A 26,762-nucleotide genomic window follows, 5' to 3' on the forward strand; every position below is an offset into this window, starting at 1 on the left:
CCCATTTCTGCATGGGATCCCCCCCCCCCCCAGTGTGATAAACTCCTATGTTTGGAGCAATGTCCTCCTATTGCAGTAAACAGATCTCTTCTAACTGAAGTTGTGTTAGGCACCAAGCACAGCAGAGGGACACCTTGGTCAACATGTTTCTCCTTAAGTGTGGGCTAAATGTGCTTAAGAGATTGTAATTACTTACCAGCATTGGTTGCTCACAGTTCTGTCACTCTGAAGCTTTAAAAGCAAAGTTCATAGAAATACAGGCGGATGAGACCAAAAGGGCCATTGAGTGCAACCCCTGCCATGCAGGAATACACACTCAAAGCAATCCCAACAGATGGCCATCCAGCCTGTTTCTAGTTGAAAGGCTACATACTACATTAGTAAACATTAGCTCTCATGTAGGGGACACAGGGTCTCGCATGGCACACCTCCAGGCATTCAAATTTACTCAAATGATTGAGACAGAATTACACTGAAGAAAGAAAGCACATTTGTTTGCTTTTAATAATAATAATAATAATAATAATAATATGTTTTACTTATATTTCCCGCTTCTCCCGGTGGATCGAAGCAAGATTACAGTTAAAATATGTAAAACAACAGTACAATGCAAGGTAGCTAAGGATAGAAATACAATTACAATTAGTTCTAGCGACAATTCTTAAAAACAGAGTATAAAAACAATCTTCTATCTAAAACATGCGGTGTGCCAGTCCTAATTAACATCTTGAGGTAACTTCTGTTAGGGGAGATATTCTTTATAGGGAGTCAGGAGGGTATGCTACTCAGAAGAAGTAGGTTTTCAACGCCTTCTTAAAGGCATCCAAAGAAGAAATGAGTTGAATCTCTTCCGGAAGATTGTTCCAGTGCGTGGGGGCCATAGCTGTAAATGCTCTTTGGTGAGTACTGTAGTTGTTAGTCTCACTTTAGGATGCTCAAGTAGATATTTCCCAGTTTTTCTGAGAGTGCGGGGCGGATTGTGTACTATGTAGCAGAGTCATTAAGGAACCCAGTGACTGGACTGCAAAGATGCTTAATGGCACACTGTGCATCAGTACCCCTCGCTAGTGTTTATAATTTATAGCGTCTCTGAAATTCTGCATGCAAATACCTATTTGTATGAGAGGGGGGTCTCTATGGAAAGAGCCTCAAATTCTGCATTTTCAAAGGACAAAGTACTTTAAAATAATCTGTTCAACCTAATTAATTCAGTGGTTCTCAAATGGTGGGGCAAGACCCCTGGGGTATGTGCTACAGTTGCTGGGGGGGTGTGTGCAAGACTTGTAGGTCCTGATCCCTCCTCCTCGTCCTCTCAAACTTTTTTTGTCCTGGAAAGGAAGACAAAGGGCAAGGAGAGTGCTTGGAGAAGTTGCCTCTGCCTCTGCCAGTAGTCAGATTCTGTCAAAGGAAAGAAGCACTCTTTATTTATTTGATGAAGCATGGCGTTTTTTAAATTACAGGCACGATCTCAGAATCTGTGTATGCATATATTGCTTTTTAATGCAGGTAAATATTGTACTTTACTTTATATCTGTTTCATTCAGCATCCTGCAGTGAAGATTCCTCCTACAAAATTACCTTTGTCCACAATATCATCATTAGAGATACACCTTCTTGCTGCTGGAAAATGAAAATGTGACTGATGCTTCATATGATGCTATTATTTTTATATCATGGCCTTCCTTTCTCTGCCTACTCTAGACTTAGAAAGCAACACATTTGCTCTCAAGTGTAATGCTTCTAACGGTAGAACACAACTCTTTCCACCGGCCTGTGAGGAAGGAGACTCCGCCCTCCATAACTGCCATCCACCGGCCTGAGAGGAAGTTCGCCAGGCAGGTCCAGCTCCATCAGGACCAGTGTTGCCAATTTCGCGACTTTCACGCGAAAATGGCGACTTTTCAGAGCTTTTCGTGTGATTTTCGTGCCTAGCTCTGTTTCAGTGCCTTTTCCGTGACTTTGGCCATTTCAGCTCCAGACTGCTGCAGAGCAACCAACCCTTTGGAGTGTAACAGTTTTCAGCCAAGAGGGCTGGAGAAAAAACTCTCTCTCTCTCTCTCTCTAATGACTCCCTCTGAGAGCCAGGACGGAGCAAGCCCAACCAACCCCAAATGTTTGGAGGAATAGTTCAGCCAATCAGAGAGAGGACAGTGATTGCCCCCCCCCCCCCTCAGGCATTCTCAGGCTCCAGGAGCAAAAGTGCTGCAGAGAGGTAGGGAGTGAGGGATCTTGGCTGGCTTCCCAATTGCCTTGGATTTCCAAGTAAGAAATAAGTTTTAAGGCACACAAAGGCAATACTTGATCATGGTATCATGGCTTGATGTTGTGGACTTCTGTGTGTGCCTGAGAGTGACATTTGAATTTCTGAATTCCTGAGCTTGGGCAGAGTGCCCTAAGCCTACCTCTCAGGGTTGTTGTTGTACTGTGAGGACCATTTGGGTTGTGTGATGTGAATGTTATGTCCCTGAGTGTGTGTGTGTGTGTTAGTGATTAAATATGCCTCTGAGCATGGGCAGAGCACCTGGTCAGTTGGCATCCCTGCCCTGTCTTCCAAGAATTTTGTTTTGTGGATCTCTTTTTCATTCTCTTTTCCATTGCCATCCATACTGCAGAAATAATCCAGTTTGGCACTGCTTCTAACTGCAAGGCTCCCTGCGATGATGGGATTCTGGGCACAACAAACCACCAAGCCCAGAATTTCATGCATGGAGCCCTGGCTGCCGGTAAAAGCAGTGTCTCAACATGTCACAACAAACTACAATTCCCAGGATTCCCTGGTTTGACAAGGGAATTACCTCCACGCTTCCAGATCACAGCCCCAGAGAATGAGTCTACAGGAAATCAGTGTTGCCAGTTTAAGTCCACTTCTTCAGCTGCATTTGGATTTAATAATGATAATAATAATAATAGTAATAATAATAGTAATAATAATAATGGTGATGATGATAGAGAGATCTTGTAGCACCTTTGAGTCTCACTGAAAAAAAAGTTGGCAGCATGAGCTTTCCTAGGCTTAAGCATATTTCCTCAGATGCATGGGAACTGTAGTTCATTGTGGCACCAGAGCTCTTTCTCATAAAACTACAATTCCCAGGGTTCCCTAGCACTGAGCCAGGGCAGATAAAGCAGTCTCAGACTGGATTATTTCTGCATTGTGTCTTGGACCCAACTCAGGCTGCATCTTCACTCCAGACTCCAGAGACAATCCAGTTTCATACCGTTTTTACTGCCATGGCCCAGTGCTATGAAATCCTGAGAATTGTAGTTTGTTGTCACACCAGAGTTTGCTGAGAGAGAAGGTTAAATGTCTCCGAAAACTAGAATTCCCAGGATTCCCTAGCACTGAGCCATGGCAATTAAAAGGGTGTCAAACTGGATTTATTTCTGCAGTGCTGTTGCAGCCGAACGCGTTTCTATTTGGCACAAAGCTTCCTGAACCTCCTTCATGTCAAAATAAATATCTTAAAAGGACTGAAACATTCTTTGTTTGGTTAAATTGTGATTTTGAGGGTTGAAATAAGTTACAATTATTTTTATTCAATTATGTTTACGTTTATTTGCAAAACATCCGCCATTTTAACATTATGGGAATTTTCCGGGAATTGTGACTGAATATTCCGTGTGATCTGGGGGGATTCAGTGTGTTTTGGACAAACATTTTCGGGAATTATCTTTGAGGCTTGTTGGCAACACTGATCAGGACTAGCCTGGAAGAAGGAAGAGCCCTCCCTCCAATTCATCTGCCTTGGTCCAGGCCTCAGAGGGAGAGAAGAACCACTGGACCTCATCCCCTTTCCCTTCACCATTCCCTTCTCCTTTTGTTTCGTGTCTTTTAGATTGTAAGCCTGAGGGCAGGGAACTGTCTGATTAAAAATAATAATTGTAAGCTGCCCTGAGAGCCATTAGGGCTGAAGGGCGGGATATAAATACCTAAATAAATAAAAATAAAATAAAATAAAATCTCTGTCATGCTGACCTGTATGGAAGACAGGATATTTTATGTCTTTCACAGTGGAGTTGCCCTTCCTTTGTGGGACCAAGTTACACAGGCCAACAAATTGTTCATGATGATGATGGTAGTTGTTACTTTGCTGAAGCAGCTGGTGCGTGGAGTCATCTGGAAGCCCGTAGAGAAAAGAATGGTTATCTGGTCCAGGACTGGGTGACCTAAGTGGAAGGAGGAAAAGAGAGATATCTTTATATATATATATAAATTTTATTAAATCACTTTACACAAGATCAAGTTACAACAACATACGCAATCACATTCTTATATCCCCATACCCCCTTCTTTTACAAACTATTTAATTATTTTCATTCTTATATTTGCTTTTTCTACTTCCTTTGCCCCTAACCACTAGAATTATCAAGCAGTCTTATTACTGTAATCTTTTCTTGTGACACTGAAAAACCAAAAGAATTGTTGTTTTTCCTTATCTTTCATGCCTCAATCTTGAGTCTAACAATCGTAATGTTATTTATATGCTTCTAGTAAATGTTAAATGTAAATTTAGCTACACCAAATAATATTCTTTAGTATAATAGTAAACTTAATAAAAATTTCCTCTAGGAGGGTCCCCCCTCAACTATGAAAGCTAATATTTCTTGTACTTTAAGCCTCAGTTTTCCTTGATATACCTTTTATGTCAGCAAGAATTTGTAAACTCTCTGATTTCACATCTGTTTACCATAGTTCGAAAGGCTATACAAATACCTTTTTTAAAACATCCGATTAACATCTGATATGTTGTCTTCCCACTCTTTTTGTTTGGGCAGCAACAGCTTCAGATGATGGCTACATCAAGATTTATGATGTGTAAGTGGTAAGATTTCTGTGCCAAGGAAAGTTGACATAAAAGGGAAACGGATTTAGTTGGCAGCCATTGATGCATTTTGTGGTAGAAAATGGCAAAATGTAACTATATTTTCTGTATGCAAGTATTTTTATTTGTGCTAAACCTCCCATTATTCAGACTTAATGGCTGACCATAATTCTAATATTATGAGAAATCCCTTTCCGCTGTTTCCACACCATGTGTAAAGTTCTCTATGATATCCTCCCCTCAATTGCTTATTTCTTCTTTAGTCTCTTTGAATTATAGCAGTTTGACTGCAACTTAACTGCCATGGATCCATCCTGTGTAATCTGGGGATGTGAAAGTTAGGAAGTGGTATTCAGAATTCTCAGATTGGGAATTCTAGTCCCTTGCTAAACTACAGATTCCAGGATTCCGCAGGATGCAGGCAAGACAGTGGCGCAAAAGTGCCGTAATTGTGAAGCTGGAAAGAGGCCTAAATTAATCCAAATCCTCGTCAAAAACCAAAGTAACATTTCCTCCTATAATTGTTTTAATTCTCCTTTCCCGTACTTTTTCTGGGTGCCCTTGTTCACTAAGTTCTCATGATAAAACTATGGAGATTCTCCTAAAACATGTCTCTAAGGTTGTTGATTTCATATATTTTTTTTCTCTCTAAACCAGAATTTGTTTTTTTTTTTTCTCCCAGAGACAACATATAAATTTGGCAGGCACGCTGAGCGGCCATGCATCCTGGATATTAAATGTTGCTTTCTGTCCTGACAACACCCACTTTGTTTCCAGGTAGGTAAAATATGAATATTCCCTGGATCTACTTGTTATGTTTCTATTTTTATTCCACTTTTCTTCTAAAGAACTCAGGATGCACACTGTTTCTCCACATGCCCACACGCCTTGTTTTGCATCCTAACAAACCTGTTAAGGTCAAGTAGGCTAAGCAGTGGAGGCTGGTTCAGAGGCATCCAGAGACCTCCTTGGTGCAATGGGGACGTTAATCAGGGGACTTTTTACAATGTGCAATCATATTGTATGGAAGACATGCCCTATGAGGAGAGACTTAGGGAGCTGGGGATGTTTAGCCTGGAGAAGAGACAGTTAAGGGGTGATAGGACAGCCCTGGTTAAGAATATGAAGGGATGTCATATTGAGGATGGAGCAAGCTTTTTTTCTGCTGCTCCAGAGAATAGGACACAATGGATGCAAGCTACAGGAAAAAAATTGGGGGAATACTTATCAAATTTGCAGATGACACCAAATTAGGAGGAATAGCTAATACTCCAGAGGACAGGATCAAAATTCAAAATGACCTGAATAGACTAGAAAGCTGGGCCACAGCTAACAGAATGAACTTCAACAGGGAGAAATGTAAGGTACTGCACTTAGGGCGAAAAAATGAAATGCACAGATATAGGATGGGGGACACCTGGCTTAAGGAGACAACATGTGAAAGGGATCCAGGAGTCCAAGTAGACCACAAGCTGAACATGAGTCAACAGTGCGATGCGGCAGCTAACAAGGCCAATGCGATTTTATGCTGCATCAATAGAAGTATCGTATCTAGATCCAGGGAAGTAATAGTGCCACTATATTCTGCTCTGGTCAGGCCCCACCTGGAATATTGTGTCCAGTTCTGGGCGCCACAATTCAAAAAGGACATTGAGAAACTGGAGCATGTCCAAAGGAGGGCGACTAAAATGGTGAAAGGTCTGGAAACCTTGCCCTATGAGGAACGACTCAGGGAGCTGGGGATGCTTAGCCTGGAGAAGAGAAGGCTAAGAGGTGATATGATAGCCCTATTTAAATACTTGAAGGGATGTCATATTGAGGAGGGAGCAAGCTTGTTTTCTGTTGCTCCAGAGACTAGGACCCGTAGCAATGGATGCAAGCTGCAGGAAGAGAGATTCCACCTCAACATTAGGAGGAATTTCCTGACAGTAAGGGCTGTTCGACAGTGGAACAAACTCCCTCGAAGTGTAGTGGAGGCTCCCTCCTTGGAGGTCTTCAAACAGAGGCTGGATGGCCATCTGTCGGCAATGCTTTGATCTGGATTTCCTGCATGGCAGGGGGTTGGACTGGATGGCCCTTGCGGTCTCTTCCAACTCTATGATTCTATGATTCTCTTATGAGATTCCACCACAACATTAGGAGTAACTAACTGACAGTAAACACTGTTGGACAGTGGAAGATGCTCGCTTGGAGAGTTGTGGAGTCTCCTTCTTTGGAGGTCTTTAAGCAGAGGTGGATGGCCATCTGTTGGGGGTGCATTGATTGTGTATTCCTGCATGGCAGAATGGATTTGGAAGTGATGGTGGTTAAGCAGGATTGGATGGCCCTTGGGGTGTCTTCCAAATCTGATTTTATGATTCCACTACATTATATGGTATTCTGGAGTTTGCATTTTAGGATGGATTATTTAGACATTTCAACCAAGGTGATGGCAATGCCTGACCAGACGACAAACCCCAGAATTCCATAGAATATTGCTATAACAATTACAGTGAATATCGAACTATAACGGCATAATTTGAAAGGGCACTGGGTCTTTTGGATGACTCTCCATGCCAGCTTTGCGTGATTAAGTGTTTGTTGGTTTGGGGAGTAGAAGATGCAGCCACTACGGGACATTCATGAGCTAAGTGCAAGTGGTTGCAAAAGTGGTCCTTGGAAAATCTAGTGATTTTTTTAAAGACCCAGAAGTAACTTAGCAAACCTTTAAATGTGGCTTTAGCACAGGGGCAGGAATCATGCAGCCCTTCCAGGTATTACTGGTGTGTTGGGGGGGGGAGCTTGATTTGGGACGCTGTGCATTTGTTATTTCTAGATCTCCTAACAATATATTGATACATTGCATCACTGTTAAATATACAATTAGGAAAGCATTGTTTTGCTGGGACAAAGGTTTATCCAAATGTTATCTTTCTGGGCCACCATAGGAATAGTCCTGTTAATCCAGACCAACAGGCTCCCTTACATCTAACAGCCTGGCCCCTGCGTTAAGACTTATCTGCTCAGACGTGGCAGACTTTGTTTTCCTTCCCTCATCACCAGTGTGCAACCACTACTATACTACATTTAACAGAATTCTAGTAAAAAAACATCATTTTTCAGTTCACAGGTTTCTAACTGATGCTTTACATTGCTCAAGTGGTAAGAATTCAGAGATATAGCATTTATTCTGTAGAAAGATCATGCAGCAGCTTTGAGACTCAACGAAGGAAAAGAAGTTGGCAGCATGAGCTTTCATAGACTTCAGTCTATTCCTATTTTAAAAAGCATCTGCTGAAGTAGACCGACATCTATGAAAGCTCATGCTACCAACTTCTTTCTTGCAGTTAGTCTCAAAGGTCCTGCAAGATCTCTCTTCATAGTGATACTATGCATGAAGAAATAGATGTATAGTTAATAGCCTTGGTTATTAATAGGATGAATGTAATTCATGTTGCTTGGATGTGTTTTCCAGTTCATCAGACAAAACCGTGAAAGTGTGGGGCATGCCTTCAAGAACTTGTCTTCATACTTTCTTTGATCATCAGGATCAGGTATATGAAGAATCTTTTACTTAAGTACTTTTTCCCAGCAATGGAACCCACTGAGGTCACTCATCCCATGGTGGAATTAGTCTTTTTTCATTCACAGGTCTGGGGTGTGCAGTACAATCTCTGTTGGAGATGACCAAGAAATCTATATTTATGACTGTCCAATTTAATATGATTATTGTGAATTGCTTAAAGACTGTACGTATGGTAATTCAGAGGGTTTTTTTGTATGCGCAAAACATTTAGATTTTGAAAAGAAACATTTTAATCAAATACAATGGGAACTGTGCTGTTTATGTATGTTAAAAATACAAATACTGTCAGGCTGCAATAAAAACATTTCCATTGAAATATGCTGTCTGTGTTAAAAAACTGTTTCAGTTCAGACGGGATCTGAAAACTACATAAAGTATTGTTAAGTGCTTGGCTGAGGAAAAAGAAAATACAAATTGTATTTTAATAAGAATGGTCCTTTCAAATTTTAATCTGAAGAAATATCTCAATCATACAGTAGTAGAGGAAGCATTCCCTGTCTCAAGTATTTCTTTAGAATAACAGAAAGTGTTTTACTCAGTAAAGCAGCAGGACACACAATTCTTAAGTTACACATGCTTACGGTTTGCATAAACCCTTAAATATGGAAGTCATTACAAAAATAAATATACAGCATCTCATTGTGCAGAATGTGACAAGAGGCTTTAAAAACCTTTGCAGATCCAAGCTGTAACTGTAGAAGTCTGTGACAGTTTTCGTTCAAGATGTCTGGCACTGCACCCCAGTTTGGGGGCTTCCTTCGTCCTCTTCATAAGCCTCCCCATGATTATGGTGAGGCCGCTCTTTGGGATCAAATTCAAGCAGGTCAACTTGATCCATGTCATCTGAAATCATTACTTCTTCCCTAGAAAGAAGGACAGCTTCTAACAGAATCAGTGATGTTCTGGAAATGTAACCTGCAACAGAACAGAGAGAAAGTGGGGAGAGCACGTTCTGAGTCAGCTATTCCCAATTTTTGGTCCTGCATGTGTTTTGGACTTCAGCACTCAGAAGCTCCAGGCAGCTTAGCCAATACTGAGGAATTCTGGGAGCTGTAGTCCAAAACAGCTGGAGGACCTGGAAGTCACTCTAGTAATGCCTGTGAGACTTTTAGTTTCAGGCCTCCAATTTCAGAAGCACCAAAGGGAAGGGATGGGCTTTAGTTACGAAGAACTGGTTGATTAGGAGACCTTTGTCCAATTGAGATTTGTAAATTGGCATGCCTTCATTTAAGATGCACTTGATGTATGCATGTTTTATCACCTCACCTGTTTGAAAGGCAATTACATATATTACCTCTCCATTGACACCCCCTTGTCATGGGGGAGAGGCTTGCGCACCCTAATGATGTTGTGAGCTATGCTGGCGGTGGTATAATAGCCACCGCCAGGGCCTCCCATGCCAGACAGGTCACAACCGAAGGGTCTGACCAAGAGCGCCAAAGGGCAGGATGGGCTCTCTAGCCTTATGGCAATCATCCTAGGAGAAGGAAAACACTAATCCCAAACCCAGGCAGATGGTGCTCGTCTAACCCTGTAAGGTCAACCATCTAAGAGAAGGAAACTCTAATCAAACCTACGACCCGAGGACATTGCTGCTACCGTCCATGCTTTTCAAGGCCTCAGCAGACAAACCTCTGGTTTAAAGGGTGAGGCCAGTTCTGTGCACGCTGCGCTCCACCAGAAAAATCCATTGCACAGGCTCGAAGGATACATCCAATCTCCGAAAAAGCCGTGTAGTGATAGGCGAGGGACGAAATGGCAGGTCTAAAGATGCACTGGAAGCTGCAGACCCAACCTGGCATGCAGGCAGTTCAGGACTTTGGTCGCTTGAGACTGACTGGTGATGACAGTCTTGTTCGGCAGCATCCTGAATGACCAAGCAGCCTTTTTTAAGGAGAGCACTGCTTGCTCCATATGGAGAGGGGCCTAGAAAAGGTGGCCTAAAGAAAGCTCATCGCCAACAACCCGGCTGGCTAGCCGTGGCCAACGGGCATCTTCTGATGCGGTCAAACAAAGACAAAGCGACAAAGGCACACACCAGCCTCCAAAGGTGCAAATAGACTAACGCTTGGATGCTGGAACATCAGAACCATGCAAGATTCTGCAGACAGTGGACATCCTGAGCGCCGTTCCGCTCTAATAGCCCATGAACTGTCACGACTTAACATTGACATCGCTGCTCTTAGTGAAGTTCGTCTCTACAAGGAAGGCAGCCTTAAAGAACATGGTGTCGGCTACACACTCTACTGGTCGGGCAAACCCAAAACTGAAAAACATCTTTCAGGTGTAGGCTTCATGATCAAAAATTCTATTGCTTCCAAACTTGAAACCTTGCCAACAGGACACTCTGATCACATTATCGCCTTACGCATCCCACATGTTGTTCTCTTCAGTATATATGCCCCAACTATGCAAGCCGACCCTTTGGAGAAAGACAAATTCTACTCAGACCTACGCCACCTTATAAAAAAAGTCCCTGCAGAAGACAAAATCATTATCCTTGGTGACTTCAATGCCAGAGTAGGAAAGAACTTCGAAGCCTGGAAAGGTGTTTTAGGCAAGCATGGTGTTAGAAACTGTAATGATAACGGATGCCTCCTGCTAGAGTTTTGTGCAGAACAGCAGCTGACTATTACAAACACCATCTTTTAGCAGAAAGATAGCCTGAAGACAACCTGGATGCATCCCCGATCCAAACACTGGCACCTCATTGACTATATCCTAGTGCACCAGAGAAATATTCGCGATGTCCATCATACCCGAGTGATGCCCAGGGCAGAATGTCAAACAGATCATAGCCTCGTAAGATTCAAATTAAATCTTCATTTTCAGTTGAAACCTAAGAGGGGTGGCATCCTAAAGAGGCGACTCCAAGTCAACAATCTTCAACAAGCTGCCATAAGAGACAACTTCCAGGCAAATTTGCAAACAAAACTTGAAGACCATCCTGTAGACTCTTCTCCTACAGTGTTTTGGCAACATATCAAAAACAGCATCCTGCAATCTGTGGAAGAATCCTTAGGGTTCTCCCTCAAGAAAAACCAAGACTGGTTTGATGAAAACAACCAAGAGATCCAGGAGATGTTGGCAAAGGAGAGAACTGCTCACCAGGCACACCTTGCCCAGCCATCCTGCCATTCCAAAAAAGCAGCCTTTCGCCTCGCATGTAGTCAACTCCAACAAAAACTCAGGGACATTCAGAACAAGTGGTGGATCAATTTAGCAGAAAAGACACAACGTTGTGCAGATCTGGGTGACTCCAGAGGATTTTATGAAGCTCTTAACGCAGTGTTTGGACGTACTTATCAGATCCAAAGTTCCCTATACAGTACAGATGGTCAAACACTAATCACAGATAAAGCTTCCATTCTGAACCAATGGGCTGAATATTTCCAAAGCCTCTTTAGTGCCAGCCGAGTAGTTCAAGACTCAGCTATTCAACATATGACACAACAACCAATGAAGAAGGAATTGGACGTAGCTCCCACTTTGGAAGAAACTGTTAAGGCCATACAGCAGATGAAAAATGGCAAAGCTGCCGGGATTGATGGAATTCCACCTGAAGCTTGGAAACATGGAGGTCATGTACTCCATGCTAAACTCCACGAGCTCCTTGTGAGTTGCTGGGAAAAAGGCGAACTGCCATCAGATCTCCGAGATGCAGTCATTATCACCATGTACAAGAAAAAAGGAGCAAAATCGGATTGCTCAAACTATTGAGGTATAACACTGCTTTCCATTGCTGGAAAAATCCTTGCAAGGATACTGCTGGACAGATTAGTCCCTGCTATCGCAGAAGAACTTCTCCCTGAAAGCCAGTGTGGCTTTAGAGCTAATAGGAGCACTACAGACATGGTATTTGCCCTTAGACAACTGCAAGAGAAATGTAGAGAGCAGAACAAAGGACTCTATGTAACATTTGTCGACCTCACCAAAGCCTTCGACACTGGTGAGTAGAAAAGGTCTGTGGCAGATCCTGGAACGACTAGGATGCTCCCCCAAAGGCCAGCAAGGTCAAGTCAGATATGGCGATGCTCTCTCGGAGCCCTTTCTAATAACAAACGGTGTGAAACAAGGTTGTGTTCTCGCTCCAACTCTATTTACAATCTTCTTCAGCATGATGCTCCAAAGGGCTACGGCAGATCTCAAAGAAGAAGACGGCATTTATATATGCTACCGTACTGATGGTAGCCTGTTTAACTTAAGCCGCCTGAGGGCCCGCACTAAGACTCTAAACTATCTAGTCCGTGAGCTGCTTTTTGCTGACGATGCTGCCCTAGTTGCCCATACGGAACATTTTGTTTTGCAACAGCTGCAGAGCTCTTTGGGCTGGAAGTCAGTCTGAAGAAAACGGAAGTTTTCTACCAACCGGCACCTCAGGAAGAACACTACCATCCCCACATCACTATGGGAACATCTGTGCTTAAGTCCATCCAGCAGTTCACCTACCTGGGAAGCATCATCTCCTCAGACACCAAGATTGATAAAGAGATCGATCACAGACTGGCAAAGGCATATAGTGCATTCAGAAGGGTTCACAAAAGAGTCTGGAGTAACAAACACTTGAGGCGAAGCACAAAAATCAGTGTGTATAGAGCCATTGTACTTCTATTCTCCTTTATGGATCTGAAACATGGGTCACCTATCGCCAACACCTACGACTCCTTGAACGCTTTCATCAGCGCTGTTTACGCACAATTCTAAATATACACTGGACTGACTATGTGACGAATGTTGCTGTCCTTGAGCAAGCAGGGATCACCAGCATTGAGGCCATGCTATTGAGGACGCAGCTGCGCTGGGCAGGACACGTTTCTAGGATAAAGGACCATCGCCTCCCAAAAATAGTATTCTATGGTGAACTCGCCATGGGTCAGTGTAAAAGGGGCGCCCCAAAGAAGAGATACAAGGATTCCCTGAAACAACATCTCAGGCTTGGCCAAATTGATCACCAACAATGGTCTGTCCTGGCCTCGCATTGGGAGGCATGGAGACGCACTATCCACGATGCTGCAGCATTTTTCGAAAATGCACGCTGAACAAGTCTCGAAGAGAAACGACAACGCAGAAAGAACCACAACCCGGAAACATCACCCAAGGAGACTTTCCGCTGTGCTTTCTGCAACCGGACCTGTTTGTCCCGGATTGGCCTTTTTAGTCAACAACGCGCTTGTACAAAACTCGAGATGAGTCCTTCCTGAATCTTCGTTCGCGAAGCAAAGCCAGAGACATATATTAATAGAAACATTCACTCTTTAAGCAATTATGGATACAAAAATGCTTGTGGAGTTTGGTATTCATAACTAAGTGAAAAAAGATGATAACTGAATACCATCTTAAGCAAGTTATGCTGAGATGAGTCTCAACTATTTCATAAAAGACCCTACAGAGCCTTTGCTTGGGACTGATTTAACATTTTGGAGTTACAGACTGACTAACAAAAGCATCTGTTAACACACACAGCCAGATAAGCTGAACACTAACGCATGCCTTTCAGCTTATTATAGCCATTCCATTTTCTCTGTATTTATGATGGCAAACTGTTGTATAAAGTATAGATGCTTTGGTTACTTAGAATAATTATTTTTTCTTAAAGGTTCTGTTTGCCTCAAACATTACAGCATAGTTTAATACTATAAACCAACAATGAGCATCACTTTGCCCAACTCCTGGCTTGTCATTATGGGGAAACTTTGGATTTGCAATAAATATGTTCACTAAACAATCCAAGCCAAAGAAACAATAATCCCACCATGTTTGTCATTGGTTGATATTGACTGGATTTACTTTATTTTAAACCATTGTTGCTGTTGCTAGAACTCATCCCAAGTGACCCTCAACCCTGGCTGCATGGGAATTGGGGAGAGGCACATGAGCCCAAGGCTGTGTTGAGGCTTTTTTCTGCTTGTGTACATGATGCTGAGACATGGTTGTGCACTGCATCTAATAAAACTCACAAATGCCATTAAAAAAGCAAATCTTGCCGAGAAAACCTCATAATAGGTTCATCTTAGGGTTGCCATACCTCAGAACTGATTTGAAGACCTACAACACTTCTTGGGCTACCCAATGTGTGCAAGTGACTCCTCCTCCCCAAATGTGTCAGGGGTTGACATCATATTTGTGCCCATTAGCTGCAATTCCTTCTTGTGTGCAAACTCACCAGGAACAAACAGCTAATGGCTTGGGGGTCAAAACCAGTCCAGTCCACTTTGAGTACCACTGGCCCACAAAACCTGATAGCCCCTGGCAGTGTCCTTCTCACGGACTAACCAGTGGTCCTTGCACACTTTAGCACGCATGGTTGCATTTCATGGAATCCTGAGGTTTGCAATTTAGGTGGGAGGCATTTGAAATAAATACAGTAAATACAGTAAATGCACTGCCGTTGGCTCAGCCAACAGCAGTGCAGCATAACACTGAGATCTTATGAACTCACAATGGGATGTTGGCTGAACTGCCCATAAGCTTCTAGAATGCATCCGTTGGCCGTTGACAACTCAACATGGCTTACCTCAGTGAGTTGTTGGCCCTGGGTTTCTTCTGGTTGTTGTTGATCACAACAAATCAAACACCTAACAATCCACTGTGGTGCATGGAATTGATGTCCAGCGTCAGCTATATCTTCTTGATAGTCGGGATTTTGCTTTTCCTGTGGAAAACGAAGAAAGAAACGGACCGTCACCCAAAGAGAGAGGTGAGCATTGTCCGGTGTCTTCCATCTCCATCTACGGAGATAGAGTTCAGCACCTTGGACAGCTTCTTGAAACTACATGTGAAAGAGGCTAAGAGTCCTAGTAGACCACAAGTTGAATGTGAGTCAGCAGTGCGATGCAGCAGCTAAAAAGGCCAATGCTATTTTAGGCTGCATCAATAGAAGTATAGTGTCTAAATCAAGGGAAGTAATACTGCATTTTATTTATTTATTTCATTTATATCCCCCCCCCTTTTCCCTGGAGGGACCCAAGATGGCTCACAGATAAAACCTATAAAATTGTTATAAAATTCAAACAATTAAAACAGCTTTACATAAAATAAAATAAAATCTACACAATATAAAACATAATGTAAAATCAAGTAAAATATACACATGTTATTTCCATGTTTGCAGTGTAATTTCTAAGTCTGCAATATTATTTCCAAGTTTGCAAATTTATTTCCAAGTCTGCAATGTAATTTCTAAGTTTGCAGTTTTGCAGTCCACGTTTTGGGAATGTAAATTTAATTTGCACTGTAATTTCTAAATTAGCAACAGCAATAGCAAGTACATTTCTATACCGCTTGTCAGTGGTATTTCTATACCGCTTACACAAAGCGTAAGCTAATTGCTCCCAATAATCTGGGTACTCAGTTTAGCGACCTCCTCGGAAGGATGCAAGCCTGAGTCGAGCTTGAGCCCTTTTGCTGGTATTGAACTCACAACCTTATGGTTTGTGACTAAGTGGCTGCAGCACAGGCATTTAACCACTGCGCCACCAAGGATCCTAATCTGCAGTGTTAATTTTTAAATTTGCAGTGTAATTTCCAAGTCTGCATTTTATTTCTAAGTTTTCAATGTAATTTCAAAGTTGCAATATTATTTCCAAGTTTTGGGAATGTAATTTCAGTTTGCACTGTAATTTCTATATTTGCAATGATATTTTTAAGTTTGCAGTGTAATTTCCAAGTCTTCATTTTATTTCCAAGTTTACAATGTAATTTCCAAGTGTGTAATGTAAATTTTCAAACATTAGTGTCATTTCCACAGTTTGCAATGTTATTTCCAAGTTTTATTACACATTTCCTATCAGTCCTGTGTCAATTTGGTGTTGATCACTTGTTTCAATTTGGATTGTCCGTCATGCCATATTATTATTTATTATCATTAACATGTATCTATAGGGCGCTGTAAAATTTGCCCAGCGTTTTGCATTGTAAGAATCAAAATACACTCATCCCTCTACATTTGCTGGGGTTAGGGACACAAGACCCCTGCGAATGTGGAAAAACAACAAATAACAAAAGCACTATGTTCTTACCTGGGAGAACACCTCTCTAGGAACCTCTTGGTCCTCCAGGGCAACTCTGTGGTCAACATCTGCCAGACATTGAGCACAGAGTTGCACTGGAGGAGCTACAAATGCCAAATGGAGCGTACTCTCTTGGAACCTTCTAGGTCCTCCAGTGCGACTTTTGGATCAAGTTGACCATAGAGTTGCATAGGAGGACCTAGATATTCCTAAAGAGGACATATTAATCAAATCCGTGAATAATCAAATCCGCAAAAGTCAAAGCCGCAAATATGGAAGGACGAGCGTACAATAAAATAACAATAGATAATGGAAAAACCTGCCAATCTAAAACATCAACGTACAAAGTTAAAACTTCTCTGAAATAATACAAAACGTATATGGGGAGCCAGTCTGGCATAGTGGTTTGAGCGTTGGACTATGACTCTGGAAACCAGGGTTTTTATTCTCCAATCGGTCATATAAACTCACTGGGTGACCATGGACAAGTCACACTTTCTCAACCTGACAGGAAGGCAATGGCAGGTCTTCCCAAGAAAACCTTGTCATATGGTAACCCTGTGGAGTTTATCACACTGGAGCTGATTTTGCCATTAAAGAGAGATTAAAGTGCATTTATTATTATTATTATTATTATTATTATTATTATTATTATTCCTTTTATTTTGTTAAAACAACAATCACAATTTAAAATTCACAATACATGACAAATATTACATATACAAACTACAAATTTAACAGAAGTCAAATGACTGTTCTAATATAAAACACTGCACAAACCCCACTAATGCCCACTCACTACACACCATCCACAGTTACTATATATCTAACACTCAATGATACACAAACCAACTACAATTAACTGACATATCTTTAAATATACACTTCCACCAACATAAAATGTTGTCTTCCTGAAAACTACTACAATCTTCCTTTATCCGCATCAGAGAATTTTGGTGCTAATTAAATACGATTTTATTAGCTTTTCTTTCTAAGAAACTTACTTATGGATTTTTAATTACAAAGTTATTTCATATTGTAATTTCCTGGATCTTCCTGCAACAATAATAGAGGTTTAATTGTATGACTAAGAGAGCATTCATTCCATCATGTACTTTTTCACGTCTTTTCTTTCCCTTTCTTGAATAAATTTCCTTCGGGCATAAAATAAAGAAACAAAAGAAGATTAATAATCAAGAATTATTTACCGTTGATGAATCATACTCTTTGGTAAAACCAGTTATTTTCTGTGCTAAATTATAGTTAATCTAATACGCATTTAATGTTCATTCCAAATATGTAATTAATGGTTTCCATGTTTCTTTACAGGTTTCCCAAGAAAGACCTCGCTCCAATCAGGTAAGTTTATCCATTTTAGAAATATCTAGCAATTTTAGTATCCACTTATTATAGTCTATGTCATCTTTATTCTTCCAATTTGCGGCATAAATTAACCGCTAGGCTGTAGTTAGAATATCAATTTTCCGAATCTTTTTTCTAAATCTTCAATTAATACCATACCTAGTAAATAAAATACTGGCTCCATTTGAAAATTATAATTTAAGATCTTTTGTACCCATGAATGGATTTGTTTTTTGCCCAATAGGAGAATAAAAGAAAATGTGAGACATATATTAAACCTAATAGAGCTACACGGAAAAAGAATTGATAAAAAGTTGGCCCTAATTTTTATTGATTTTCAAAAAGCATTCAATGTTAATTGGGCATTTATGAAGGTAGTCATTAAGAAAATGAATATGGGAAATAAGTTTCAGAACTGGATAAAATTAATACATCAAGCACAATAAACAAAAATAATAGTAAATGGAGAAAAATGAATATATTACCAAGAATGATGTATCTTTTCCAAAACATCCCCATTTTAGCTAATGAGAATCCCTGTAAGACATGGCATAGTGACATTACTAAATTCATTTGGGGGGTGGGTGGAGCCAGAGTAAGATTGAAAGAAATGCAGGACGGTTTTAAGTGAGGGGGATTAGCAATTCCAAAATTCAAAATATACTTCCATGCCTGCTGTTTCGAATGGATTACTGACTGGTGTAAATTAGAGAATAGACGCCTTCTACAACTTGAGGGATATGATAACATTTTCGGTTGGCACGCTTATTTGTTTTATGAGAAATTAAAAGCCAACAGGGATTTTGAAAACCATTGTATTTGCTTACAACAAATTGGAAGCATCTTGGATTTTTCTGGAAAAAATAGTATAATTCAATACATAAGTTTGTATGCATGCTTTTAAACAAATACTATATTTTGAGGATGAGCAGGAGCTTTGATCAAAACGTGGCAAAAGTACCAACCTAGGTGTTATACTAAAATTCCTTTATGGGTCTCCATTAATGAAGCATTTCATAAAAAGCAAGAATTTATTCCAGAGAAATGGGTTAACTATCAACAATTACTGACATTTGACAAAATAACAAAAAAATTAAGTTTAAAAACACATGAAGATTTACTTACAGAGGGGTATTCTGTAAATTGGTTCACTTACAGACAATTAAAAGAAAGATTTATAAAAGATAAGAGCACTTATGGTTTTGATTTAGATAAATCAGAAATGGAAGACATAATTTTTTTAAAAAACTCCCACAAGATAGCTATATTATATAGATTTTTGTTATCCCAGGAAATGGAAGGTGAATGTATAAAGAATTATTTGATCAAGTGGGCTCAGGATATTCAATAGTTCAATGGGAAAAGAATTGGAATTTAAGAGTAAAATACACAACCAGTTATGCTTTAAGAGAAAACTATTTTAAGATGCAATTTCGTTGGTATTTAACCCCAACGAAATTAGTAAGGATTTATAAAGATTTAGATGCAAACTGCTGGAAATGCAATAAAGCTCCTGGTTCTTTTTTTCACTTACAGTGGAAGTGCCAATATGCGAGTAAATATTGGAAACAGATTAAAGTGCATTTAAAGCATCCCCCAAATAAAGTGAAAATGGCAAGTAATTGCACAAATTATTATCACACGCAATTTTGCAAATAAAACGATATCGGAAACGCATTGTCGCTGAAATCCCAATAGTTGCACTGGAGGAGCTACAAATGCCAAGTGGAGCATTCTCTCTAGGAATCTCTAGGTCCTCCAGTGCGACTTTTGGTTCAAGTTGACCATAGAGTTGCATAGGAGGATCTAGATATTACTAAAGAGGACACATTAATCAAATCCAAGAATGATCAAATCCGCAAAAGTCAAAGCCCCTGTGAAAGCAAGACCTTCCCCCAGCATTTTTACCGCACGCGCAGGTACTTGGGAGCAAAGCTGCACAGTAACGTAACTGAGATACAGAACAAGCCATGCAGCTCACAGTGGGGTGAGCTTTCCATAATGCCTGATTAAATCTTACTTGCCAATTCAGTGTCAAACATTATTGCACCTTACACTTTGGGATGCCATGATTTTGCAGTTGTGCTACGCCAGCCTATTTAGAATTATCCAAGAACATTTATGGAGAGTTTGGGAAAGGCAAACTGCATCTGATTCCTCACCCCCATAATCTCATAATATGACTTTATCAAGGCTCCAGGCTCACTCATGATTTAATCAGAGCCACCTGTTCTGCTTCAATTTGGCTTGTCCTAAGACTGGCAAATATTGGGCAGCTAGGCCAAGAAATTAAATTGCATGTCAGAGGGAACTGTGACTATTCCCATCTGATGACTATGGCATGTGTACACACACACCCTGTATCTATGTTAAGTATTTGAGGGATGCACACTATTTAAAGGATTGTGACTTGCTCTCAATCAAATTTTGGGTTGTTTTTTAAAATAAAAATGATTACCAATTTCTTTTAATGATAGAATCTGGTTATTAGATTTAGCTTTTCAGACAGAGCCCTGTGATAGAGAAAACAATCTTTAACTAGACACCACATTCCAGCAGAACAGGTGTTTTGTTTCTTCAAACCTTAGGTTCATGAGCCAGTTTAGGATAATAATGTAGATTAGCTGGAATTTCACAAATACTAAAGCTGTGACATATGCTTGATGTTAGATTTAAAAATGGGTCACTGAACAGTGTTAAGTACTTCTTAATGAAGTCACACACAAAATTACTCTGCTTGACTTTTATGTATTAAGACACCTCTTGCTTTTAAATAGGACTGTATGAAATGTTCAACTCACTGACTCATTTACCTTTGCATTTGTCACAAATTACATTCTTCTGAAGCGCCAGTTTTCTTGTAGCTCCCTTGTACAAGTCTTCAAGGGTTACACTTAGTTGATGGACAACATTCTTGCCTTAAGAAAAGGAAAATTTAGATGCATTAATCATGGTTTCTGGAAGGTTTTTCAGCCCATCTACTTGCAAACTTCACCAGCCACTCTCCAACCTGGAGCAGCACAATGTTGTTAACCAGTTTCAAAAAGAGAAATGCTTCCAGAATATGGCAATATTGTTGTTCTTAAAATATTGGATTTTCTCAGGATTCCCCAAGTCAGATACAAGGCCAGCTTATCTCTTTATATATTTTAAATCACCAATAATGCCACACTGGGGCAAAACAATCCTGACTTGCCCTTATCACATGTAACCAACTACGCACTTTTAGAAAAGAAGGCACGTTACAGCAGTTTCCTCTTGTAAAGTTGCAAAAAGGCAGAACTGCAACCATGGCAGGATGCTATACTGTACCTCCCAGTTCACCCACTCTGGACTTTTTAATTTTGGCATTGAAGGAAACAATTATCACTGCCTTGCTTGGCCTTACCCTGAGCTCAGGCCTTCGTAAGACTGCATTACTGGGCCACAATGTCAAAAGGTACAGGTACAGGCACTGCCTTAAGCATGATGCTTCCTGCTCTGGAACAAAGCAGACCAACTGGAGGAAGCAAAGGAAAAGAACTGCTGATCTGACTGATCCAAAGCTTTCAAAACACTCCTTGGGCTGCATCCCCATTGCAGAAATAATCCAGTCTGACACCACTTGAAGTGCCATGGCTCAATGCTATGGAATTTGGAAATCATAGTTTATTGATTTAAAACATATTTTATTTTATTTTATTTATTTCCTTTTATTTCATTAAAACAACAATCACAATTTAAAATTCACAATACATGACAAATATTACATATACAAACTACAAATTTAACAGAATTCAAATGACAATTCTAATATAAAACACTGCACAAACCCCCCTAATCCCTACTCACTGCACACCATCCACAATTACAATATATCTAACACTCAACGATACACAAACCAAGTACAATTAACTGACATATCGCTAAATATACATTTCCACCAACATAAAGTGAAAAAAAGAACCAGGAGCTTTATTGCATTTCCAGCAGCTTGCATCTAAACCTTTATAAATCCTTGCTAATTTCGTTGGGGTTAAATACCAACGAAATTGTATCTTAAAATAGTTTTCTCTTAAAGCATAACGGGTTATGTATTTTACTCTTAGGGCCCATTCCCACTTCAGTTTGCTGCGAAGCAGGATCCGAATCAAACAACTTTCGTTCCCATTTGAAACCGCTTCTGATCCTCAGTGGATCGATTCCAGGAGAAAAGAAGCGGGGCAAGCACAAATAACCTGGGGTTACTTGATAATATATTTTTTGCAGTACTTTTTGGAAGAACCGATTCTGAAGTGAGGCAAGTAAGTGGGAATGCCAGTTCAGAATCAATTCTTTCTGAGGGGAGCGGAAAATAGCAGAGGAGTGTTTACCACCCCTTATCTGTTTTTGACAGCTCCACCACCCCCATTCCCCGGTCAGTGCTGCCGTTGTCCTTTTTTTAAAAGATAGATTAATCAATTTTGCAACTACTCTGCTTGGGGGTCCGGAGGGCAGCTGGGGCTCCTGTGCCAGGCATGGGCTTCTCTCCGGGGCCCATGCTGCTCCTTCCAGTTGTGCATCAGGTCTGCTGCTCCCTGGGAGAGCCCAGCGTCCCTCAGCCCAAAGGCGAGCCCCCCCAGGATCCCCCACTTTCCCCCGGGAGGGGAAATGGAGAACGTCCCCCCAGGAGAATGGGGGAGACACTGGGTGACCATGGGCAAGTCACACTTTCTCAGCCTCACAGGAAGGAAGGCAACGGCAGGTCTTTCCAAGAAAACCTTGTCATATGGTAACCCTGTGGAGTTTATCACACTTGGGCTGATTTTGCCATTAAAGAGAGATTAAAGTGCATTTAAAGCATCCCTCAAATAAAGTGAAAATGGCGAGTAATTGCACAAATGATTATCACGCGCAATTTTGCAAATAAAACGATATCGGAAACGCATTGTCGCTGAAATCCTGAAATAAAAAGATGCGCGCTAATGCTTCTTTGTGACCACTTTAATGGTGGGTTCTGTGCAACATCGTGTGAAACCGTTTCGCGTTATTATGGGGGTTTTCCCGGATATTCACAGAATAAACCCCTGATCTCCTTCGTGTGATAAACCCCTAGGTCTGAAATGAGTTCAAGGAACCCAACGACAGCAATCCTTCGAATTAAACATGGATATATTCAGGCAGGCTTTTAATACATAATCATGGGATGGCTTTTATATTGGGCGTTTGTTATGTATTGTCATCTTTAATGCATGCAGTTTTATATTGCTTTTCTTTGACTGAATATATATTTCATTCCTAATAATTATGAATAATAAATTCATTTATTTATTATTTCTTTTATTTCATTTTTTATGTCGCCTTTCTCCCAGAAAGGGACCCATAGCAACTCACGAATAAAAACATTTTATTGACGCATGTAATTTTATATTGTTTTTTATATGATGTTTGAATGGTTTTTATTGCAAGGTGTTTTTTAAAAAATGTTTTTATTCGTGAGCTGCCTTGGGTCTCTTTCTGGGAGAAAGGTGGCATAAAAATGAAATAAAAGAAATAATAAATAAATGGATGGATTTATTATTCATAATCATGAAGAATGAATATATACTCAGTTAAAGAAATAATAAATGAATGAGTATATACTCATTTGAAAGGAGTTCATCTTACCGCATCGCTGCCAGCTTGCTTGTCTTCGGTGGACTGTCCTTCCTTTGGTTTGTCCTCTGTGGAATTCGCATTCAGTTCTTTGTCTTCTGTAAGATTGCCAAAATACAGCAATTGTAACAGATAGTGATACGGCTAAGAATGTAATAAAACATGAGAAGATCCTCATCTCCACCAGTGCCATCAGCCTCAAGGATACTAGTCACAATGCCTTGTCTTCACTTCGCTTTGAAAGGTGCATCATGAGAATGGAATTTGGGGAGTCTCTCTCTCTCTCTCTCTCTCTCTCTCTCTCTCTCTCTCTCTCTCTCAATCTCTCTGTGTGTGTGTGTGTGTGTGTGTGTGTGTGTGTAAAATCCTCTTATCTCAAGATATACCTGCAGCTTTAAAGTGCTGGAGTGGAGAGCTGGAGGAAGCTAGCTGCCATGCACAGATAAGCAGGGTTAGCCCTGGTTAGTACTTGGATGGACGGCCGCTAACAAATACCAGGTCATGAGGCTATATTTCAGAAGACGAAACTGGAAAACCATTGCTGAGCCCTCCTTCTTAGAAAACCCTATGTAATTCAAGAGGTCCCCATAAGTAGACAGACAACTTGAAGGCACATACAGACACAAACACACCAACTGTAGAGATGAAAATCCTGCAGCCCTCTGGCTGGGACTGGAATGCAACTCCCAGTATTTTTGACCATTGCCTATGCTGGCTGGGGCTGCTGAGATGACCACATCAGGGAGGTGGTTTGATTTCCACTTCCAGGCTTTATGCAGTTCATCCTAAACCCCATGTCCATGGACACCTCCAAGGCAGCAAATAATGGAAGCCATTATGAAAAAAAAAAAGAATGGAAGGAAGATCTGCCTTCCTTCCTGCCATCTTTAGATTATGACTACAGAAAGGGAGCATTTTAGAAAGGGAAGGCAATCCACTTTGCCAAGGCAATATTTAGCAAAAGCTACAGAAGAGTCTAACTTTCCAAGAGAGGTAGGGAGGTGGAGTCCATTTCCATCACCAGCCTTCACATTTTCAAAGTACCAAGCATCACTGGCCTCATATGCCATGACTGCAAATCTAATCTCCAAAGTTTGGAAAGATGTCCCAATTGAATTTCCCCCCTTAGCCTATCCACTGCTTAAAAAGCTACTATTTTCTACGCCTGATTTTCTTGTGGGTTATGTTCCTCCAAGTTGACATTGGCCCTCTCCCAGAATCTTTTTGGTATGATTTCTTCAGATAAGGTTTGTCATGGCTTTCCCCAAAATATTTCCTACAGCAGGGCTTCTTGAGCAGTAGTTTTGGGTGTTGGACTAGAACTCTGGAAACCAACATTTGAATACCCACTGAGCCATGGAAATGCACTGAGTGACTTTAAGCAAGTTACACTCTCTCAGCCGCAGAGGATGGCAAAGGAGCAAATCTTGCCAAGAAAACCCCATAATAGGTTCATCTTAGGGTTGCCATTCCTCAGAACTGATTTGAAGACCTAGAACATTTCTTGGGCTACCCACTCTGTGCAAGTGGCTCCCCCTCCCCAAATGTGTCAGCGGTTGACATCATATTTGTGCCCATTAGCTGCAATTCCTTCTTGTGTGCAAACTTACCAGGAACCAACAGATAATGGCTTGGGGGTCAAAACCAGTTCAGTCCACTTTGAGTACCACTGGCCCACAGAACCTGATAGTCCCTGGCAGTAGAATACACTGCTGTAACTGCATAGTATGAAAGAACCTCAGGCGTAGCTTCTCAGATCCAAAAGTACCTGGCTTAGTTAGGTACCTCTTCCTGGTTACCGTAGATAAAAGAACATTAAAATAATGGTGCAATTAGAAAGGCATTTCTTTTGTTGAAAATGTGAGTTTCTCTGGATTTGCTACACCCAATTTTTTGTCTGTGGTCCTACACATGCAATCCTACCAATGTTTCACTGACCACCCTTCCTAGTGGAACCTTATTCCAAAGCAACATATATCAGAAGGGTAGGCAAAGATATGGACCCAGGGCCACTAGTAGCCCCCTCAAAGTCTTTCCAGTGGCCCTTGGCCAGAAAGGGGCTTGGCAAGGGAGGATCAATGCCCCCAGCCTCTTTCCCAGGTGGATGGCTGGCTGGGGAAGACAGGCTACCATCCACATGGGAAAGGGGCTTGGCAAGGGTGAATCTTCCCTGCGAGGTCTGCCACTTTTTTCTCTAAGTCAGAGTCCATTTCCATGTTCCGGGAAAAGGCAGTGGGGCTGAGAGAGAATGCACACACACACACACACACACACACACACACACACACACCCCGTTTTGCTCTGTCTCTCAGTTTCAGATATCTGGTCGATGACTGTCATTTTCTTCTTCTCTTTTCTCTTGTGTAGACAAGCGAGGGGTCTAGCGGAGAAGACGGGGACGACTACCTGTATTTCCCCTGTGGTCTGCCCCATTGTGGCCTGTGCGGCCCTGGATACAAGAGCCGTGAAGAGCTGTTGATGGCTGCTGAGCAGGATCGTAAGAGAATCACAGCGTTTCTAGAGTATGAGAGGGCTTCTCAGCTGACCCTTGAAGAAAGGATGGCCAAAGTTGAGGAACCATGGCAAGGGGCATGGAAGGAAGTGAATGAAATGTATCGCCAGAACAGAAACTGACTTATGGCGAGAGAATCCAGATGGCCAAGGCTTTGCATCTGCATGGTTTTGCATGTGCATGCATCTGTGCAGTCGAGACAGCTGCCCCAGTTGATGAGTGGAACAATAGACTGGCTCATAATTGACTGTTGTATATAGTTAGGGGAATCAAGGTTCATTCCTCTGAAGTTTTTGTGGTAGTCTTATGAGAGTTAAGATAGTTTGTGTGTTTTTTGAGGTAGTTTAGTTACGGAATTGTCATATAGTATATATAAATACAGTCATCCCTTTGAATTTATGTGGGATTGGTTCTGATTCAAGTCCCCTTCTCCCTCCATTGCCCTGTGCTCCTTTCCATGCCCGCTCTTCACTTTCCTCACCTCCTTCTTTTGCACTCCCCCCTCGAGCTTTGCCCTCGGAACTAGCAGGGGGCTTCCCTCAGTCCGGGAGCACTGAGCCAGGCGGCAGGGGCTGCCAGGCTCCACAATCCGCTCCCTGCTGGCAAGCCGCCATGGCGATCTCCTTTCCCCGCACCCCTCTGCCACAGCCAGTGGGTGCCTGCTTGCTTCCTCTCTCCCCACTTTGCAATGGGGCTGAACCACCTGAGCCTCCTCAAAGGCCATGGGGCTGAGAGGGGGATCACCCCCCCCCCGTTCTCTCTCTCAGCCCCATTGCAATGGGGATGAGTCAGCTGAGCCTCTTCAAAGACAATGGGGCCGAGAGAGGGAGCAGGTGCCCCTTTGCTTTCTCTCTCAGCCCCATCGCAATGGGGATGGG

General features: G+C 41.4%; 1 protein-coding gene and 1 long non-coding RNA gene across 2 annotated transcripts; one reads left to right on the plus strand and one right to left on the minus strand.

Annotated features, from left to right (window-relative positions):
* Positions 1–93: 93 nt before the first annotated feature.
* On the plus strand, positions 94–26,360 carry LOC149323890 (uncharacterized). Its single transcript, XM_089512682.1, has 5 exons — positions 94–899; positions 5,506–5,600; positions 8,278–8,356; positions 17,727–17,756; positions 25,740–26,360. Exons 3-5 carry the CDS (start codon positions 8,309–8,311, stop codon positions 26,004–26,006), a joined length of 345 nt encoding a protein of 114 aa, XP_089368808.1. The 5' UTR covers positions 94–899; positions 5,506–5,600; positions 8,278–8,308; the 3' UTR covers positions 26,007–26,360.
* LOC149323891 (uncharacterized) lies at positions 4,050–20,788 on the minus strand. Its single transcript, XR_016280265.1, has 3 exons — positions 20,573–20,788; positions 4,715–4,832; positions 4,050–4,167 (listed from the first exon to the last, which is right to left on the minus strand). It is a non-coding gene; the product is annotated as an uncharacterized LOC149323891 (long non-coding RNA).
* Positions 26,361–26,762: the final 402 nt, after the last annotated feature.

Source organism: Sceloporus occidentalis, unplaced genomic scaffold, assembly GCF_023333645.1.
Source record: "Sceloporus occidentalis isolate IW3139 unplaced genomic scaffold, rSceOcc1.0.p SCAF_1, whole genome shotgun sequence".
Lineage (NCBI taxonomy): Eukaryota > Metazoa > Chordata > Lepidosauria > Squamata > Phrynosomatidae > Sceloporus > Sceloporus occidentalis.